This window comes from Erinaceus europaeus, chromosome 4 (assembly GCF_950295315.1).
Source record: "Erinaceus europaeus chromosome 4, mEriEur2.1, whole genome shotgun sequence".
Taxonomy (NCBI): Eukaryota; Metazoa; Chordata; class Mammalia; order Eulipotyphla; family Erinaceidae; genus Erinaceus; species Erinaceus europaeus.
This window is the reverse complement of record NC_080165.1, coordinates 63,087,219-63,110,034: the sequence shown is the minus strand read 5'-3', so window position 1 is coordinate 63,110,034 and position 22,816 is coordinate 63,087,219. Positions and strand designations below refer to the sequence as shown.

Sequence of the window (22,816 nt, the reverse complement as noted above, 5' to 3'; positions counted from 1 at the left end):
GCCTCCTATAGTGATCTCCACCACCTAGGGGTAGAAAGACGTGAGTGAAGGGCTATTGGCATCTGCTTTTAGTGATTCAGTCACTCTAGGCATGACAGCTCCCTTGGGGGAGGGGAGCATTAATGGGGATCACCTACATGTCAGCTCCTGGGATGATAGAACTAGGCTGTTTTTTTCTTGTTCTGAAAACAGAGAAATGATGAAAGTAGAAATAGTAACCCTTAGATGGCAAATATTTAATCGGCTCATAATCTGGGAACCACCTACTAAAGGGTAAGTTTCCATTCCAGGGTTGATTGAGGAGGAGAGGCTGAACAGCAATGCTAAAATTGCTGATGCTGTAATATGAATTCCCAGCAAAGGACACTATGGCTAGTGGGAAAGAATGCAGGTGCTGCGTATGTCCTGTTCTTGTCTTTTATGTATCCTTTAAACAATTCGCCCATTCTAAGTGGCAGTTTGCCCACCCTATAACAGAGGAAAGTAGTATTTCAGATGCCCCTTGTAATCTTTTTTGAAGATGATCTATTTCTCTTTATAAGGTCCTTCAGTACCTCCCCATCTCATGAATGTATTAAACTCTGCACGAACAGACCCTTTGCTCCCAATGCTAGAAACAACTGAGTTGTCCTTTGCTTCAGAGTTTCTGGCTATAATAGTCATTTTCTCTCTGTAAGCCTTGGGGACATCTTTGTCCCAGCACCATTCCCAAGAGTATTAGACCACTGTCCTTTCCTCCAGTGCCTCCTGATCTTTCTGTTCCATGCTCTCTTGTAGGAAAGAATTATCTTCTAATTATTTATGTGAGAATATTTTTGTCCCTCTCACTTAAGTCAACATTTACCGAGAAATTCCAGTGTATTGAAAACTTATGTCAAACACCATATAAAAAGGTTGGTTGAGTCCATTCTTGTATGCACTCTCATGTTTTACATACTGTAGGTGTTCACTGTACCACCATATTAAAGTCATTCCCCTACTGTGAGTTACAAAATCTTATGTTACCACACCAGAGAGTATAATCACCTCCCTACCATATCCATCTTTCTTGTTAACTCAACTCTGAATGGCCCCTACCTGCTCTGAGCCTTCACATGCTTTTAGTCCTAGATAGTGTTCCAAACTCCCGCTCCCCTTATAATTTGCTCTGCCTCTCACTAATTTTTTTTTCATTCTTTGTTGGTCATCTCTTCTTGTCTTCCTTCTGTCATCAGAGGTAACTGAGACACTGCAGGAATAAATGTCTTTCCCAAGGAAAATATAGTTCTGGCCCTGAATAAAAAATCATTTTTCAGCATGAATAACACAACTCTCCATCATTTCACTTTTGTCAATTTTTTAAGCAATAGCTTAAGCAGCAGTGGGTTGTTTGGGAGCAGCCAGGAAAATGAGCTCTGGCCCACATACCCCATACTGAAAGAAATCAGAAGGCAGGCCCAAAGGCAGTAGCATAAACTCTCTACTTCCGGTGTTTTTCCTTTCCATTTGGTTTCCATGGAACCCTATGTTGAGGGCAGGAAGGGCTTCCAAAAATACTGATTTTTATTCTTTAGAAAACTAAAGAACCAAATTTCAGAGGTGTAAAAGAAAGCATTAAGAGCTGGATAAGGGAGTAGAGCCTAAGAACTCTGAGTACGTAATATTTTCAGAAATCCAACTCCAAGGTTAATTTTGAGAGCACTTGTTGACTGCCACATCTGTCTAAGTACTCTTTAGTAGGCATTGAAAGCCATAAAAGATGGCACCTTTAGAAATTTGCAAATGTTTTGCATTGGTTGCATAGCCCAGAATTGTAATATCCTGTTTGGGGAAAAGAGACCAAAAAAGAAAAAAAAAAAACTCCTTTCTTTTAGGTTTTTTTTTTTTTTTTTGCTTTGTTTTATTTGAAACTGTGCACTGCTTTGTGATATATTACTTGCTCTTTTTTAGAGGTTAAACACCCCTGTGATTCAGCAAACCAGCAGGCCTCTCTGAGTCATCCTTATTTTTCTGGAGCAAGCCACAGGGACGTATGATTGAAAGTCACTAAAAGGAAACAACTAAGAGTTATAAACGGGCAGGGCATAATGGTCCTGGGTCCATACTCTCAGAGGAATAAAGACTTGAAAAGCTATCCGAGGAGGGGATGGGAAACGGAGTTCTGGTGGTGGGAATTGTGTGGAGTTGTACCCCTCTTATCCTATAGTTTTTGTCAGTGTTTCATTTTTATAAATAAAAATTTAAAGAAAGAAAAAAAGGAAGGAAGGAAGGAAGGAAGGAAGGAAGGAAGGAAGGAAGGAAGGAAGGAAGGAAGAAGAGAAATGGGCGTGGCAAGTCAGAACTCCTTAGGGCCTAAGTTTTGTTGAGAAGTTGAGTATGACAGACTGAACAAAGTCTGGAAGAGAAGCAGAGCTTATCTCTTACCATCAAAGCTTCCTTTTCAAGCTCACAGTCCCAGGAGTCTGGCATCAGTCTAAGATGCCATCTTATGTCTCATCTGTGCAGAACTTGTTAGCTAATTGTCAACAAGGCATGCTAGTTTTCTTTGCTTGTGTTAAGATATCTTCAAGAGTATTTGCATTTTTATAAAGTCTTCCAGGTACTGGAATTAGTCTCTAATAGTGGGCTGTGAAGTAGGGTGACATGTAATGAGGAGAAGATGGTGTTAATTTATAAAGTTACACCACACAGAGGATGAACCTACACTATGCCCGAGAAGCATTGGGGGATAGGAGTGGGGTAGAAGGAGAGACAATAATAAATACATTTCATTTCCCCCTTTGCATCACAATATGCTACACCACAAAGAAAAACACTAAGCATCTAAAAAAAATTCATTCATTCATTCAAAATTTAGAATGAATATCCCAATAGGAGATAACTAAATGAATAAATGTTTTAGTTCAATGTGATTGAATTTCTTCCATATACCAGGTGCTATTCTATTGCCAGAAATACTGAAGTAAACATAACTGAAAAAGTCCTTGTGGAAGTTTCAAATTCAATAATAGAACATATTAGCATACTGAATAAATATGGAGATAGAAGAGAAAATTCATTGTTCTCTCTCTTATTTTTCTTTCTATGATATGGTAAAGAATATTTGAATTGTATACAAGATGGGTAAATTTAATCACCACCAGATTCATGTGAGTACTACCACCAGATACACTTTCTTTGGAAAAAAAAAGATATAAGGGAAGTACTGACTTCCTCTGGAAGCTGAGCAATATTTATCCCCTATGCAATTGTTTCTTTACCTGAAATTTGGTCTACTTATCTACAGCATGAAATTAGCACCAGGCATCACAAAGAAGTTTCACTGAAACAATATATAAGAAAGCACTAAATATTAGTACTTAACATAAAGTATGAAAGAAATTTATTCTTTAGCCACCTGGAAGGTCACTGTTGAAAGGGAGAATCATGACTATTAATCAAAGTTGCCTTTGCTTTGTTGGCTGGTTTATTTATTTACTTATTTGCATCAAGGAACAAACCCAGGGCCTCATACCTGTTCAGTACCACCCTTCCTGGGTCATTGTTATTCTTTATTTTAGAAAGAGAGAGTGAGAGATGAAGAGAGTGGAGACATCACAGAATCAATTTACTCTCCAGGAAGATGCCCCTGGTGCCAGAGCTTGGCCCCAGGATATGGCACTTGATAACATATATATCTCCTGGCTCTACTTTTTTTTTTAACATGGCACTTGGGAATGAAATCAAGGCCTCAGGCATGCACAGTACTACTGAGCTACTTCTCTGGCCCAATTCTTATTATATATATTTTAGAGAGACAAAAGGACGGAAACACAGAAGTATTTGGAGACATGCCTTCGTTACAGTAAGCATCAGTTTCCATTGTAATTATTTGTTTGCCTTTCCTTTCTCTCTTACTAGACTTTGGACACTTCAAGAATGGGGATCATTGCTTTTTAATCTTGAATGAGTTTGTGTCTCTGTGATCTCTATGACATGCTTAGTACAGTGCCTAAGATAACTACTTGTTGAAACCAGATAAATAAATAAGTCTCAATGATAAGGTGAGATTGTGCTCCATTCTTGCAATGTGGCAACATGTGTGCAAAATATACTTTGGAGGAAGAGCTTTCAAGATGAGAAAGCTGTTTTCTACACCTCGAGAAAAGAGAAAGTAGAGACATCTCTTCAGTAAATAAAAAGGTGTGTGTTAATTTTGTGAGTGACCCCCAAAGAGGAATGAAAGTTCATCAGTACAACCCCAAATAACTAGTCTGGTATGGGATCTTAACAAACAGAATGAGACTGTTAAGAACAGAATGATTATTCTTTAAATTGCCACCTGGGTCATCCCTGGAACTAGATGACTGCATGAGCAATCCACCATTCATGGTAGCCCTTCCTTCCTTCCTTCCTTCCTCCCTTCCTTCCTTCCTTCCTTCCTACCTACCTTTCTCTCTCTCTCTCTCTCTCTCTCTCTCTCTCTCTCTCCTCTCTCTCTCTGTTCTCCTCCTCCTCCTCCTCCTCTGTACTCTCCTCCTCTTTCTTCTCCTTCTCCTCCTTCTTCTCCTCCTCCTCCTTTTTTTCCTTCTCCTCCTCCTTCTCCTCTTCCTTCTCCTCCTTCTTCTTCTCCTTTTCTCTCTTTCTCTTTCTTCTTTAGTTTTTAGATAGAAACAGAAATTTGGGAGGGAGGGAAGAAAGAAAGAGAGAAAGCTGTGGCACTGATTTACCACTCATGCATGAAGTTTTTCACCTGTAGGATTGAACCCAAGTCCTTGAGCAGGTCATGTGTGTGTGCTACTGTGTGTGCCACTCCCTGGCCCATAAGAACAGAATGGAATTGAAGAGAATGGTCATACATGCCAGCTTCCTTGGGGTCCATTCCATGTGGTCCTCTCAATAGACCCACAGCATAGCCCTTATGTGTCAGCCATTGAAGTCTCTGTTGACTTCCAATACTTGCTTTGCTTATTTACCTTTAGAATGTATCATCATCCATTTGACCTTGACCTTTTTGAGGAGACAGTTAAGATGCCAGTTGTCAGGATTATAGCCATGGCACTAAGGTCCATTCACCTGAGGTCACAGAATCTAATTCCAGGCTGCATCCTCCACTGTAGCAGGAGGAAATCTGATACTATGCTCTTACCAATAAACCGTAGCGCTGGAGAACCCCCAAGTGCCTTATAAATCATCAGAAGTAGGGTCAGAGAGGCAACTCACTGGATAGAACTGGTGCCTTGCCAAATTTACAGCCAAATCAGAGTCTCAGCACCACATGGTAGGTGCCATGGCCAGGGGAAGTTCTGGTGCTATGTGTCTTTCTCTCTATCTCTATCTATCCCTGTCTCTCTATCTGAATAAGTCCACTCAGGTGTAGTGAAATCACACATATATGAGGGCCCCAGTTCAACAACACCAATAGATTTAACTGTAGATGAGCAAAAGAATTACATACTTCCAGTGTAGCTTCCCAACAATGTATGCTTTACTGAATTTTAATTCTTTGAATAATGTTGCCTTTTGGGAATATTATGATATTGTGCTAGCTCCGAATATCTTAGTAAGATCTTTAAAAATCTCTTGAGTGACCCTAAACTACCTTCCTAGTTTATCTCCTCTGTGTACCCCATGATCTTTCTTCTTCCAGTGCTAAGCCTTTCCATACTTCATGGAAGATGAGTAGGCTTTTCAGTTGATTATGTTGTAAGTTACTCCAGAGTCTACTACTTTCAGGGTAGGGGAGACAGCATAATGGTTATGTAAAGACTTTCATGCCTGGAGCTCTTAGGTCCTGGGTTCACTCACCAGCACCACCATAAACCAGAGTTGAGTAGTGCTCTGGTAAAATAGTGAATAGAAAATTAATAAATAGGGCCCAGGAAGTAACACACCTGGTTAAGTGCACATAGTATAGTGCACAAGGAACCAGGTTCAAGCCCTGGTCCCCACCTGCAGGAGGAAAGCTTCAAAAGTGGTGAAGCAGGACTGCAGGTGTCTGTCCATCTCATCCCCTTTTTATCCCTCTTCCCTCTCAATTTCTCTCTTTCTCTCTATATAGAGAAAATAAATAAATCAAGTTTAAAGAAAAGAAAATTAATAAATAAATATTCTACTAATTTAAATACTAAGAGCACTGAAAATTTTCATCCACCCTGCAGCCAATTCAGACTGTCAGTTCAAAAAGAATGCAGAGTCTACCTAGGAAAGGACAAACGTTGCACATTTTTCCTTCACTGAAACAAACAAAAAAAAAAGAATAATAAATCCTGAACCCACCTCCCACTCCAGCTGCTACTGGCTGGTGGGAGCCTTATCGCTTCTGTGGGAAACAATTTGGGGATCCCCAGGCAGGCTCCAAAGTAGTCTCTGTGGATCTTCTCTTTTCCAGAGAGAATCACTCCCTCTACCTATGCTGCTATTCTGTCATGCCATAAAAGTCATCTGCTATTAGAATTGGCCACAGATCACAGTGGGATAGAGGTATGAAAAGAGTCCCCTGGCTGCTTATGGGCTCTGCTCGATAAAAAGTGCCCCCTGGCTAATGTCTCTCATGCATCAGAGCTCATCTTTCTGAGTCTCATACAACCCATTCCCAGCTCCACTCAACTCTGGAGTGTGCAGGGCAGATGTGGAGACAGAGCTGAGCCATACCCATTTGCTTCTGATTGGAAAAGGGTGGGGTGTCTCTGTGTGCCTCACCATTCAGACATTCTTCATGCTGCTATTTATATTACCAGTAATCATCAAATTGGTGGCAGATGGGATGGTCCAGCTCCTCACCCTGAGGCAAAGTGATGAGACTCAGTGGGGTTTTTTTTTATATAGCCAAGAGGATATGTGGTATGTAGCCCATATGAATGCGTCTCCAGAGCCCAAGCCTTATAACAAACTCCTCTAGGCCTAGACCATGCTTTGGTGGTAGTAAAAGTAAGGCTCATCATCATTCCAGGTTAATCCTTGACCTGATTCATTTAGCAGGCATATATTATGCACCTCCTAAATGCCAGATATTGAGCATGTCACCAAAAATATTATCTCTAACTCCTATAAACTTCTTTTCTTTAGAAAGGATTGTCATTTGGAGTGACCTCATCTGCTGAGATATATACATGTTACAGATGAATCAGCAGAGATATAGCTGAGGGAGGCTTTGTTCTACCTGGGCTTCAAGAAATTTCCATGTAGGTGTTAACTAAGTCAGGGCATCACAGATAACTAGAGTAAACTAAATAAAAACAATGTATGAGAAGCCAAGACTTTGCAAATCAGCATAAAAAGGACCCTATAGACTCATCCACAATGGAGCTATAAATTCAGTTTTCACAAGAGGAGTCCCAGATACATCTTTGGTAGGAGGTTATGAAGAAGAGGCATCCATGCAAGAGTTCCACCTGCTCAGTCCAAGGTCCAGGTCATTCCACTCTGAGTTTCAGAATTTTATCTCCTAGGTCAGACTCAGCAGTGAGGAATTGTAATGTCAATGATGACATAGGATATTGCAGTTAGATATGAACTTTATGACCTCCTCCACAGTCTGCTCATGGGTTTTGCATTGAGAACCTGAATCCCAAGAGCTGGAATCCCCATGATCTAGGGGTGACCAGAGCTTTGGATTTGGAAACACAGACTGCTAGTTCAGTCCCTGTCATTGCAAGTACCAGAGTGATGTTATGATTCTCTCCTTCTCTTTCTTTTTCTCCTGTCACTCTCCCTTTCTCTCTCATGTTAATAAACAAATAGATTAAAAAAAAAAAAAAAGAACTTGGGCCCCTCCACTAGCCATAGGAAATAACATTTAGTCATTATATGATCATTTGACCTGGAATTTTCTGTGTTCTAAGTATTTCAACTCAGATTATACTTCCTTTAGAGAAATTTAAGGCAAAAACTAACAGAAAATCAAAATTGGGGCATAACCAGAAAATGAGAAGGAATGTGGCACCAAATAATGGCAGAAATTGCATTTACAAATGTTCTCAGCCATCTAGACCTTCACACTCTGGTTCTTATTTCCTTTGACCAGATGCTTCAAGTCCCAACCCCATGAGTGGATGCACAATATTGAACTTGTAGGGGGTAGCGACTGTCACTAGAAAGACCTCCACAGAGGTTAGGCCGCCAGTTGGAAGGGCCTGGGGCCATTTGTTCCAGCTGGGAGCCTCTCCACATTGAGCCTCTTGGGGCCACAACTGGTTCTGTGGTCTGACTAAAGTGACAATGAAATAAATAAGATCCTGATGCTGTGACTGAGACCATTTCTATGTGTTTCCAAACAGGCATGAGAGAGGAGATGTCCTTAGGACGCCAGGAGGCTTTTGAAATCTTCAAGAGGGACCATGCTGACAGTGTTACCATTGAAGACAACAAACAGATTCTGAAACAGAGGTAAGGTTGGTTCAGGGAGAAACTAGTACTCCAAGGCTTAGCCAGCCCAGCCCAGAGGGAACTAGCTACCCTGTCCTCCCTGACCTGCCCAATTCAGCTTCTCAACAAAAGACACAGAACCTATGATGCAGTCGAGTGGCAGAGCATAAGCTCCTCAGGTATGAGGCCCTAGGCTCAATTCCCAACACTCAAATGACCATATAAAATAAGAGCATGATTTCTACTCAGATTCACACTGAGTTGTGTCCAGCCTGGCACATTTCTTTTGCTTTCGTGTAAACCTCCTTATCCCAGCACTGTAAGGGTAACTTTAGTGGACTTGTTACTAACAAACCTCACATTGTGCTTTAGTTTTCACCATGTTGCAACTCTCCCAGTGCCATACTGCTCCAAAGATAAGGGGAAAATAACTATGAACCAAATTAAAGGCTAGAATTCTAAGCCTTCTAGCTGACTTAATAGAGTAGTGCTACCAGTCTTGATAGAAAGTGCATGTTTGTACACCTTGTGACCCAGAAATCTTTGGTGACTTCTGCAAGATACAGAACAGAGCAGGCAGCATCATCCATTGATGTGTTGACAAGCCAAGTTGTGTAAATAATCAACCTTGAAGTATATAATTTGCTTAGATAAGCCACAAATTAGATGCATAGCCTTTTAGTATAGCAAATGGATAGGATGCCAAATACATGGTTTAAGAACTCAGAATAGAGTATTCTAGATTATGAATTCACATGTCACATGTGTGTCTGGCTCTTAGCACAAGTAATGAAAAAAAAAGACTATTAAACTAAAATGAGGTCAAAATTGAGAACCATATGTTTATAAATGACAATTCAAAGAAGCCAGAGAAGTAAACAAACTCTCAGGAAAATGTTAAAGTGAAGAGTACAGAGGATGTAAGTACAGTAGAAAGACAGTATAGTAAGGAGGTAAAGATGGAGACTGAGAAGATATATATATATATATATATATATATATATATATATATATATATATATTGCCAAGAAACTATATTATCCTGAAAACCAAGAAGACTAATAACTCCAAGAAGAATCCAGTGTGTTGTCAATGGTGTCAGATGATACAAAGAAATAAGCAGAATGGAACTAGAAGATTTCTTAAACAGTAAGGATTTAAGTTCTGTAAGTAAAATGAGCAAGAAAGTAAGAAGGTATTGAGTTTTTTTTTTATTCATCAGCCATGTAATTGTCACATAGCCATATAAAGATATGCATAAAGTTCTGATAACAGGGGCTGAGCAGTGGTGTACCTAATTAAGCATACATGTTGCCTTTTGCAAAGACCTCTGGGTTTGAACCCCACTCCCCACCTATTGGGTATATAAGGGGCTTGACAACTGGTAAAATAAAATACTGCTAATATCCCTCTGTCTCTTCCCCTCTTCACTTCTCCCAGCCCTCTCAGTTTCTCTCTGCCCTATCAAATAAAAGAAGAAAATTGGAGAAAAATAAAAGAAGAAGGGATAGAGTAGAGAAAGAGAGGGAAGATAACTGTTGGAGAGGGTGTGGAGAGAGGAACTCTACTACAGTGCTGGTGGGAATGTAAACTGGTAAAACCACTATGGAGAACAGTGTGGAGAATCCTTAAATACATATAAATTAAAATGCCATATGACTCAGAAATTCCACTGGTAGGAAATCTTGGGGTATACCCAAAAGATACAGTAACAATGATTCCAAGGGATATGTGCACCCCCCCCCCAGGTTTATAGCAGCTTTATTCACAATAGCAAAAACCTAGAAACACCAAAATGCCCTTCAATAGATAACTGGATAAAAGTTATGGGGCATAGAGTATTATGCAGCAATAAAAAGGGGTGATACTGTGTCTTTTGGAATAAATTGGATGAGATTGGAAAAGATTATGATCAGTGAAGCAAGTAAGGAGGTGAAAGACAAGTACAGAATGGTTTCACTCATATGCAGAATATAGAAAATTGAATATATAAAAAAGGAATACCAAAGGAGATCACCTGGGACCACAGCAAGATAGGACTAGAAAGAATTTGGGAACCCACCAAATCACTGGTGAGTGCCAACATATGTGGCTCATGGATGGAGAGGACCCTAAGGAGTTATTACTGGGGCTAAAGCCCATTTCTAATCCCGAGCGGATAGTAAAAGTCAGGCAGTTTACTGGTTGAGACACCACATCCAGTATGTTTTTCCAACAAAAAGACTGCTGAATGGAGAAGAGGACTCCTCTAAGACTCAACAAATGCAACTGTCAGTCTCCATTGCTACTGCCATCAGAGGCTGGAACAGCAGGGGGGAGGCCCTGTGCTGACATCAGGAGGTGAATAACTAACCACAAAACTCAGAAGAAGATCTGCACCCTGGTGACCTAGCAGTGGGGCTGTACATTGGAAGCCTTTCCACATTGTTCTCCTGATGAGAACATGGTGAATAACTGCCTCAGAACCTACAGACTTGTTTAGAAACTGACAGGGCCCAACAATGCTTCCTGGCTTGGCAGAGAAGGTGAATTGAGCCTGGAGATTTGGATCCTTGGGGTGTGAGTGTCTCTTTGCATCACCACTGTATTATCTCTGCCCGACCCTCCTTTATCTCTTGGTCAGGAGTGAGGGATTAAGCTAAGAAGCCCACTTATAGTTTAAAAGCCTTCAGTCTCCCATAGCCTACAGGAAAGCAAAAGAGTCTTTTAAGCTACAGTGTTCCAACTCAGGTATTAAAATAATATTGAAACAACTGTTAATTTCTACAACTGTGAACTCTTTCATTACCTTATTTAGACACAAGTCAATTCAGGCAAGAGTGATCAGTAATTTGAAAAGTACTGAAAGAGGGACCTCATAAGATAATATATAAAATGCTTAAACCAACAAGAAGAAATATTGGAGAAATGAACCAGGACAAGAGTCCAGCTAAAAGGCCCCAAAGGTTGAAGCACAAAATAATGAGGTCAACATCCAAACACTAGTTGTGAACTCTGACTAACAGGAGTGAGTAAAGAGTTTGGAAGAATTGTCAGCAGAAATGCAGAAACAACAAATGAGACCCTGGAAGAAAATACTAATTATCTCAAAGTTACTAGAGAGCTGAAAGCTGAAATAGCTAAGCTAAGAACACAACTAGCTGAACAAACTAAAACAGTATCAGAACAGGGTAACAAAATAGATGAACTCCAGAAAACTGTAAAGGGGAGAGAGAATAGAATAAATGAGGCTGAAGACAGAATTAGCAAGATCAAGGATGAATTAGAGACAACTAAAAAAGAAGTAAGACATCTCAAAAAGAGAAAAAGAGATACTGTTAACAACAACAGAGACCTATGGGATGACTTCAAAAGAAATAATATATGCATTATTAGCTTACCAGAGGCATAAAGAGAGGTAGGGGAATAAAGCATTCTTCAGGACATAATAGCTGAGAACTTTTTATGATGTATAGACATCATAAAAGACATAAATGTTCAAGAAGCCCAGAGGGTCCCAAACAGAAAAAAACCCAGACTTAAAGACACCAAGACACATCCTAGTTAGAATGGAAAGGAATAAGGATAAAGAAAGAATCCTGAAAGCTAAAGAGAAAAACAAAGCGTCACCTATAGCGGAAAACCCATAAGATTAACAGCAGACATCTCCACATAGACACCACAGGTTAGAAGAGAATGGCAAGATATCTATTGAGTGCTCAATGGAAGGGCTCTCAATCAAGACTACTGTATCATGCTAGACTGTCATTCAGACTAGATGGAGGCATCAAAACCTTCTCAGAAAAACAACAGTTGAAGGAATCAACTATCACCAAGCCTACCCTGAAAGAAGTTCTGAAAGGTCTCCTATAAACAGTCAGACCACTATCTATAGGTCATCTATCAGAATATTCTAAATATCTACAATAATGGGGTTAAAATATCTTTAATCTTTTATATAAATAAATGTCAATGGCCTGAATTCACTTACCTATTAAAAGGCACAGAGTAGGAAGATGGGTCAGAAAACAAAACCCAATAATATGCTGTCTACAAGAAACCCACCTAACTCAACAAGACAAACACAGACTCAAAGTGAAAGGATGGAAAACTATCATACAAGCCAATGACCCACAAAAAAGGGCAGTAACAGCTATTCTCATATCTGACATGATAGACTTTAAAATAAATAAAATTCAAAAAGCTACAGATGGACATTACTTAATGCTCAGAGGACCAGTCAATCAAGAGGACTTAACAATTATTAACATCTATGTGCCCCATGAGAAGCCATCTAAATACATCAAGCATGTACTGAAAGAGCCACAGCAATATATTAATAGCAACACAGTCATAGTAGGGGACTTCAACACCCCACTCACTCAACTTGACAGATCACCCAGGCAGAAAGTCAATAAAGATATGAGGGAGCTAAATGAGGAGGTAGATAAACTAGAACTATTGGACATTTTCAGAGTCATTCACCCCAAGAAACTGGAATACATATTCTACTCAAGTCCACATGGGTCATTCTCAAGGATAGACCATATGTTAGTCCACAAAGACACCATCAGCAAATCAAGAGCATTGAAATCATCCCAGGCATCTTCTCAGACCATAGTGGAATTAAGCTCACACTTGACAATCAACAAAAGATTACTAATAGTCCCCAAATGTGGAAGCTCAACAGTACACTACTTAACAACTACTGGGTCAAAGAGGAAATAAAGCAAGAAATCAAAATGTTTCGAGAGTTCAGTAAAAATGAAGACACAGGCTATCAAAATATTGGGGACACAGCTAAGGCAGTACTGAGAGGGAAGTTCATAGCCATACAAGCACACATTAGGAAACAAGAAAAAGCACAAATAAACAACTTGATTGCCCATTTTAAAGACCTAGAAGAAGAAGAACAGAGGTACCCTAAAGCAACCATAAGGACAGAAATAACTAAAGTTAGAGCAGAAGTAAATAACATTGAAAATAAGTAACCATAAAAAAGATCAACAAGAGTAAATGTTGGTTTAAATTCCAAGTGGACCAAGGACTTGGATGTTATACCAGAAACTATCAGATATTTAGACGAAAATATTGGCAGAACTCTTTTTCGCATAAATTTTGAAGACATCTCTAATGAAACAAATCCAATTACAAAGAAGACTAAGGCAAGTATAAACCTATGGGACTACATCAATTTAAAAAGTTTCTGCATAACAAAAGAAAGTAATACCCAAAGAGACCCCCACAGAATGGTAGAACATCTTTACATGTCATACATCAGACAAGAGTTTAATAACCGAAGTATATAAAGAGCTTTCCAAACTCAAAAACAAGAAAACAAATGATCCCATCCAAAAATGTAGAGTGAGCATGGACTGAATATTTGCCACAGAAGAGATCTAAAAGTCCAAGAATCACATGAAAATAATGCTCTAAGTCTTTGATTGTCAGAAAAATTCAAATAAAGACAACAACGAAATACAAAAAAAAAGAAGAAGAAGAAAATTGAATATATAAATGTGGGGGAAGAAATCAACCTATTTTCAAGACTGAGAGAACTATGGTGGTTATCTATGGTGGTGGAGAATGGGACTCAGACCTTTGGTGATGGGAGTAGTGAAAAAAATAAAGAGAAAAAGAGAGTAAGTAATGTGTGCTAAAAATCATGATAGATGAAGAACATTTTTAAAAGGAGAATGAAAGGTTAACCCAAGGAGAAAGCAACCTTCTTTCAAAATACAAGAGAACTGGCCAAGATTGTAGATTTTAGGAAGATGGGTCAGGGGTGGGGGGAGCAAAAGCTCAGGGGAAGGTAAGCCTGGGAGGCCCAGATAGAAAAATCATAGTACCATGGGGTATGTTGAGAAATGAAGAGATACAATTAGGGGGACAGGCAGTGTCACACTGAATTAAGTGCACACAGTACCAAGCACAAAGACCCAGGCAAGGATCTGGGTTCAAGCCAGATCCCCCTGGCACAAGGGGGTCGCTTCACAAGAAGGAAGCAGGTCTTCAGTTGTCTGCAAGGGGGTTTCTTCACAAAAGGTGAAGCAGGTCTGCAGGTGTCTCTCTTCCTCTCTTCCTCTCTATCTCCCCCCTTATCTCTAAATTTCTCTCTGTCCTAGCCAATTAAATAGAAAAAAATTGCCTCCAGATTTAGTGGATTCGTAGTGCCAGCACTGAGCCCCAGTAATAACCCTGAGAGAGAGAGATGGGGAAAATTAAATGCAACCTCTATTTTCTCTGTGAAAGTTGAGGTAGAATAAGAGACTTGAGATAGTCTAGTGATGACAGTTTAATACAGCAGCAACAGGGCATGGGAAATAAAATAGACCTGTGGAGAAAGGCACGGGGAGGAAGGCAAACAACACTGAGGACTCAGTTTAATACTAAGGGCTTTTGTTAAGCAATTAACTAAAAGCCTTTAACTGTGTGTGTCAGAGGGTGACAGGGGGAAGTGTAACTCAGATCAATCACTTCAAGAATCCAGTGTACATGAACTTGTAGCCATGAACTGCCACTCTGGAACACAGTGTAGCCCTTCTTAGTCGAATAAGTATTTGTCCTCCTATTGTTCAGTAATTCCACTTCCAGCACAACTCCCAATAAGTTCTCATGCAGTTTGGAAGGGTCAAATGTGAAGATGATCGCATCAGCTCTGTTAGTATCCCAGGAGAGTTGGAAACTTTCTGGGTCCCCTTCACAAGAGAAGTAGAGAGGTCAAATTCTGGGCAAGCTTTCCACAGAGTTGGATGCCACAGTGAAGTGGAGCAACACATAAATGTACACATACCGCAAGGATAGATTTTCAAAGCATAACACTAAGCCCATACAATCTGTATCCATTATAAAACAAGCACACAAAACAAATGAAAACAACCCAACCAAAAGGTTAATGTTAACACACTTAAACGGTAAGAAGAGCTACCTCTGGAGGGAGAGCAACACGGAAGCAGGATGTGGGGAGGAAAAAGAATGAATGAAGAAATGAGGAAAATCAGTAGTGAAGAAAAAAAATGTGTCTTGTAAATTTTCTCCCCAATTAAAAGGGATGTAGCATATCTACACAAACTTTAGCATTTAAACCCAGAGACTCCCCTAACCTCCTAGTGTTTATTCAGTTTGCATACCTTGTGTTGAAGCAGAATGCCTTGTCTGTCTGATAGTGTCAAGCTGGATGAAGGTTTCATCCAAAGAACTCTCAGCTGTGTCCACCTACATCCCATAACACAGACTTCATGTTAAAGGGACCAACAGATCTTGTAAAAGCTACCAGAGCCTGGGCATGATAATCTATTGGAACTTAATTAGATAAAAACTAGAACATCTGTTTTCACCCAAGATTCCAACATGAAACCAGGTTTGAAAACCACCAGTGAGACAGTATACAGAGACTTTGAGATCCAGCGCCTGAGAAGTTAGGTTCCCCAAACTCTGCATGTTGAACCAATTACCGTGTGACTCTCTTGCACATTCAAGTTTATGAACCACTAGCTTAGGAAGAGCATAATACTTCATCCTTCATATTCTAGAATTGGCATGATTCCTGATTCTGGCTTGTCCCTTTGAGTTTAGGTCTATTTCCATCAGGGACTGAATTGGGGTTGGGGTGAGGATGAGGATGTTGTGGTCTTCTGAAAACTTTTAATACAGAACACACTCAACTATAGTACAGTGGTGTTTTGACAGCCCATGTGACAAATGTTCTTTGGGGTTTAAAGCCATCTAAATCACACAGGATAGGCTGGTAATACCAGTGGTCTCATCTTCCTTGTGGCCATAGTGCAAAGGAATTAATGAAACTCACCAAAAGCTTTGCTCTGGAAAGAAGCTTTCCCAACAATAAATCAGTCTTTTAAACAAAATAAAAGTCAGAAGACTGGCCACATTTTTAAAAAATTCTACATCTGTTTAATGTTGCTATAATACCAATCATTAAAGGAAGATTTGGTACTGTGGAGGAGGGAGTATAGCCCAAAACCAGCTCTTTTTCTCAGAACTGAAGCTTTTGTTTGCATTCATGGAGAATATTCAATTATTAGACATTATATGCTCAGGAACTTAAGAGAAAATGCTATAATGTGAAAATAAATAACTGAAATCCAGTACTCCTGAAACAGACATCAAAAGAAGGCCCCACAGATGCTTATGGAGGTAATTCCACACTGTCTTTATTTAGTAAACAGTCTTCCAGTTATCCTGACCTCCTCCAAACAGGCATTCCCATTCCTTTTGGTGGCTAGAAGCATCATGTGGGCAGCTCCTGGAAGGACATGCCAGTTCGAGGAATACAGACACACACCAATGGATTTTTTTATCAGGATACCAATGCATTACTCTTCCCTAACTCTACTTCTAGTAGACCTCCTCTATGAGAGCAACATATTTCTGACACTATCCAAGAAGTTATGGAGTCATATGCAGTTGAAATAGCTGGGAAGACCAATCAAGTGAAACTAGAACACAACTGAACTGGGCATTCAGTTGGGCCACACATAGTATGTGCTGGGAAAGCAGTGTCCATTGTGAAAGGAGGAGAGGCAGTGAGCATGGAGGAAGGCAGAGTGTGTACAGCACAAGAAAAGGTGTCGTTATGATGAAATGGAATATTCACATTCCATGAAAATTGGATGAAGTTGTACATGTGCCAATAAGTCAAAGCACTTGGTAAATGTCATCAGCGAAAATGTTGACACCTTTGTCTTCTGCTGCAACTGAGTAGCTCCCTTGAGAGAAAGTAAATACTGGATGGTTCTGCAGCATCTGTTTGGTTTGGGCATTGTGCAGCCATATCTACTAATGTGCGCTATTAAAGGTTGTATACAGCACAATGCGAACATTAGCAGAGAACCATTAAACTTTGTCCAAAATCGCCATAACTTTATCTTTCTGCTTTCTAAGATTTGTTAGAATAGTTGAGCACCAGAATTTATTTGCAACACACTGTGTATAACAGTGGACCTCTGTACTACTTTTAATCACATTTTAAAGGGAAGGAATTTGATCAGAAGTAAACCATCTAATGTAATTAACCAAGGACAAAAGAGGAAAAAAACTTAAAGGACTTTCAAATGTTAACTACTCCCCAGTCCCTTCCCTATAGAAAGTGCTGTCAAGCCCAAATTAGAAATTATGTCATGCAGTTTGTTTTTAGTACCTAAGAGATATTTATATTGCTATTTGCAATTGAATGCTCTGAATGATGACATTCAGGATTTAGTTCCTTATTTACTGGATAGAGACTGGGAAAGAAATTGATAGGGGACAGAGGACCAGGAGGGAGGAAGACAGAGAGACACCTGCAGACTTGCTTCACCCCTGCAGATAGGGAGCAGGGGCTCAAACTTAGGTCCTTGTGCATTATAACGTGCACTCAACCAGATGTGCCACCACCCAGCCCCTCCAGTTTTTCACCTATACCCTTTGGTATTGCTTTTTAGTCTTCCTCTAATATATAGTGCATTTTCAGATCTTAGACAAACACGTCAATGTCTGTGGTTATTCTTCTGCATAACAAATAATAGACTTAATGTAGGGAAATGGAGACTCTGTCTGAATTGTAGACCCCTACAGTGAAGTATTTTTCTGAACATAGTAGCTAAAAATATTATCTAAATATAAAACGGAAGAATCTTCATAAGTATGTGACTTTAGGACTTTGTCGCCTTTATTTTCTTCCCTAGGTTCACATAGTCTTGTCTTTTGTATTCCCCTGACATTGAAAAATGTTTACTAACCAAAAGATTCCTTGATAGGAACATTACATAAATTTGAAACTTGGATTTAGTAAAATTTCAACATGTAGGTCCTTTTTCTAGTGGTAGCATTTGGAAGAAAAAGTATTCATTCTGCTTATACAATAAACCAAAAGGAAATTTAAAATCATGAAAACAAAGGGAAACTTCCCATGTTTGAATCTTATTACACTTAGAAAGTTAGATCAGATTTTAGGGATTTTCATTTGGAAGTCAAATTTTCCAACACTTTACCCCCCAGATGGTGTGAGTTCAAAGCATTATAGGTGGTATTTTAGACAGTGAGGCTACAGGATATGCGTTATAGCAACTACATGCATAAGTTGAATTGAAGATGCATATTTATTTGTTTAACTGGGCCCTACTACTGATTCTTTAACAGACTGCTTGATTCATATATGAAAATGATTCATTGGTAATGTTCCAGCATAATTTGGAAACCATACCAAGACAGAGCCTTAAGTCATATGTGCCTTTTATTTTTTATTCTGATAGAGGGATATAGAGAGGATAAGATACCATAACACCAAGGCTTCCTCTAGTACCATAGTATCTCCTATGTGGTTCCAGGGCTTGGACCTGTGTCTCTTGCATGACAAGGTATCAACCCTACTGATGAACTAGCTCTCTAGTCCTGCATATTTTTTTAGCAGAGTAAGATTTATTGCCTCTTAAAAACAAACAAATAACAGTAAGAGTGGGGGCCGGGTGGTGGTATTACATGTGCACATATTACAGTGCACAAGGACCTAGGTTCAGACACCCAGTCCCCACCTGCAGGGGGAAAGCTTCACAGGTGGTTAAGATGGGCTGCAGGTGTCTCTCTTTCTCTCTCCCTCTCTATCACCCTTTCGCTTTCAATTTCTAGCTGTCTCTATCCAAAAAATAAAGATAATTTTAAAAATTAAAAATGAACATATAACAGTAACAACGACAAAACGTTCACTCCTTCCTAACAACCTTTAATGACTAGGACCCATTGACTGGGCCTTTAATTTTTTTTTTGGGGGGGGGATTAATGGTTTATAGTCAACTGAAAAATACAGTCGTTTTTACATGTATAACGTTTCTCAGTTTTCTGCATTTCCATTCAGCTTCCACTAGGTCCTCCTCTACCATCATATTCCAGGACCTGAGCCCTCCCCTGTACCCCAGAGTCTTTTACTTTGGTGCGATACACCAATTCCAGTCCAAATTCTGCTTCGTGTTTTCCCTTCTAATCTTGTTTTTCAACTTATATCTATGAGTGAGATCATCCCATACTCATCCTTCTCTTTCTGGCTGATCCCACATAACATGATTCCTTCAAGCTCCATCCTAGATGGGGTAAAGAAGGTGAATTCAACCATTTTTAATAGCTGAGTAGTGTTCCATTGTATTTATATACCACAACTTACTCAGCCACTCATCTGTTGTTGGACACCTGGGTTGCTTACAGGTTTTGGCTATTACAAACTGTGCTTCTATGAACATAGGTGTACACAAATCTTTTTGGATGGGTGTGTTTGGTTCTTTGGGATATATCCAAATTCCAGGAATAAATTCCAGGAAAGGAATTGCAGAGTCCTAGGGTAGGTCCACTTCTAGCCTTGTAAGAGTTCTCCAGACTGCTCTTTATAGGTGTTGGATCAGTTGACATTCCCACTATCAGTGCAGGAGGATTCCCTTGTCTCCACAACCTCTCCGGCATTGTTGCTGCTACCTTTTCTGATGTATGACATTTTCACAGGAATGAAGTGTTATTTCATTGTTGTCTTTATTTGCATTTCTCTGATAATCAGTGACTTGGAGCACTTTTTCATTTGTTTCTTCTGGCCTCTCATTTTATTCCCTTCTCACATCAAGTGACTCTGTCTTTTGATGATATCGGCATTGAGACATGTTAGCAAAGTTTATGGAATAAGTTGTTAGCATAAATCACACACACACACACACACACACACACACACATACACACGAACCTTGGGCCAATTTAGTCTCTAGCCAATGATAAGTAGGTTTCAAGTCCTAATATAGGGACCTTTGGTGGGCCTGGGATCCCTCCTGATTGCCCCTACAGGTCAGGCATCCTTCACGACTTCCAAAGAGAATTCCTAGCATCTCAGCTCAAACCGGCCTGTCTGGGAAGAGCTGTGCTGCCTTCTGTGACAATAGAAACAAGATGTTGGCGTGTCCATAAGGTGTTTGTCCTTCACTGAGTTAGAGCATGGAGCCAGTTCTTAAGTCAGATTTTAAATAAGAGGACAACTGCAATTCAAAGTCATAGCATTTTTTAGACTCATCCTCATAGTATATAATGATAGGAAGAGATGCTGGAAACCCCATGCTTAGCAAATAACAGTGACCAGAATCACACTGCAGACATTCTTTTGTGGTAGGTCTTTAAGGTGAACTGAATCCCTCTATCACAGAGTCCCATTCAATAATACAAGAAGAAATAAATGTGGAGATTGACTACACATGGCACATAAGGCAAGTTTAGATAACGTGGGTTAAACTAAGAAACTCACTCCTTCACTCATTTGGATTCTTCAGACAAAAAATAGGACAGCAATCTAAAAACCAACAGGAAAACTGGACTGAGGGTGGAGAAAAATTCCATGGCACCATCTGGAAATAACGTCCATGACAAATAGGAGTTTCCTGGTTTAAATTAGACTTCAACTTTAACCTGTATTTATTTTCCATTTATTTTTTGTATTTACACCTTACCTCCTGAACTAGAATTATAAACACTGGAAGCAGAGATTAGATTAGAATCTTCTCAGTCTCCCCACAATTTTAAAAACAGTGCTGGCCACCAAAAAAAAAAATTTTTTTAAAGGTGGGAAATGGTACTTTAAAAGCACTTTTTTTTGTTTAAGAATGACAATTTGAAAATGACTTTGAGAAATCATAGCAGCCAAGGAAGCTGTTTGAGAAGACCATTGGCTTCCTGGAAACAGTTTTCTTGAGAGTCGGGGAAGGAACTGTTCAGTGGGAGACAGGAGAGTATAACCATCATAATGTGGCAATAAAATGAAAGAGAAAAGAAATACAAATATTAAAATATGTAAGAGGGTTTAGGAGGGTGTCTCAGCCATAGGACCTGTGCATGCCTTGCATATGTTGTAGGCAGGGTTTGGTTCCTAGCACCACATATGATGGAGTGACAATCTGGTTTCTCTCTCTCTCTAATAAAGAATTTTGATTAAAAGAATATTGTGATGGAAGTGAAGGGATCATCTTCCTAGTCAGTGTCTGTAGTTAGGATGAATCTGCCTCTTTTTATTCTTGGGACCTTATACCTTATATTTCATATTTACCCTCTAACAATAGAAAATATCTCCTAACTGAAAGATGACAGATTGAAATATGACAAACTAAAAGATGACAAAATGCCATCTCAGGGGCAGGTCTACAGAGGAAAGACATGACTTGAATACACACCCTGTCTTCCTCTCTGTTGGAAAAGAGTATTAGATGTGCATATACTGTGTTTCCAGCCCCAGATGAAAAAACTGGGAAGATGATCTAGTAGCTTCTTCACCTCTTTTTATGCCATATTTGCCCTACGGAAGTGAAGAAACCATCCCATCCTAGCTCACATGACAAAGTACTGACTTCAGAGGCTCTTGAAAACTGAGTATTGTGTGTGCACCAATCCCTATCCTTGGTCCGTAAGTGAAGAGGCCCATGATGCTCAGCAAAGTGTCTGCATTCCAACTGCCCTGGAGGCAGAGTGAGAACTGCAACTTCTTCAGTTGCTCCTTGGATGGTAACTTTAATCTCTCCCAACATACACCAAAGACAGAACGAGACTCTCGCAGGAGCAAGTCTTGTGATTGACTTGAGATTTTGTCTCAATACACTCATTCTTTTCATTTCTTTGGAAAATGAGAAACTTATCAACTGTTTGAGGTATCCTGCAAGGATCCCTTCTGATCCTTCTGAGAAGATTATACTCATCAGTATTGGCTGTGGTTACTTCATCCCACATGCATTTCTGTCTCACAGTTCATCCCACCCCTATACTGCCAGACTAGTCATAACTTACAGTCACAAAGAACATTCATCTGAGTCTCTAACTCCCCATGCAATGCTATCCACATCACACATCTTGCCTGTGTCACATGCTCAGGCATCCATGACATTTTTCATCTTACAGATATTGTGTTATGAGCCCCTATTCTAATCTCCGAGATGTAAAAGTGAATTAAGCATGTGTGGTTACTATCCTCTTGGTTCATACAATACTGAAAGGATAGCAAAAAAGTGAATGGCAGTCCGATATCACAATATACTGCTCATACACTGTATACTGACACAAGTTGAGAGCCCTCAGAAGCACATGGCAATGATACCTGCTGGAGACATGTTCTGCCAGGGAAGATGTCCAGTCGGAGACATGACATCTAAAACTGAAGAGTGGAGTAGGAATTAGCTAATTGAAAGAGAAGTTTTAAGCTAGGAGAATAGCCCTCAAGTTTAATAGGGAGAATGATGCTCACTGGACCTGAAAGTCATTTGGGCCAGCCTAGAATAGCAGTAGAGATATAAGGGAAGGATCTAGAGAAGTGAGTGGGATCAGAGTCTATTTATCAGTGAAAAAGAATCTAGACTTTGTCCTGAGGTCTTTATGGAGTTCTTTAAGAGCTGCTTTTCTTGTTTTTTTTGTTAGTTTGTTTTGTTTTGTTTATATAATCACAAGATTAAAGCTAGGGCCTCATGCATAAAAGGCATGTTCAACCATTGAGTCATTTCCCCCTCTTATTTTT

The 22,816-nt window shown here is 39.7% G+C and overlaps 1 protein-coding gene across 1 annotated transcript in view; it reads left to right on the top strand.

Annotated features, from left to right (window-relative positions):
* KIF6 (kinesin family member 6) overlaps window positions 1–22,816 on the top strand; it is a 538,059-nt gene that overhangs the window by 420,822 nt on the left and 94,421 nt on the right. The window contains exon 14 of the mRNA XM_060189745.1: window positions 8,238–8,346. Coding sequence (XP_060045728.1) covers window positions 8,238–8,346 — 109 coding nt within the window. The remainder of the gene's footprint in view (window positions 1–8,237; window positions 8,347–22,816) is intronic.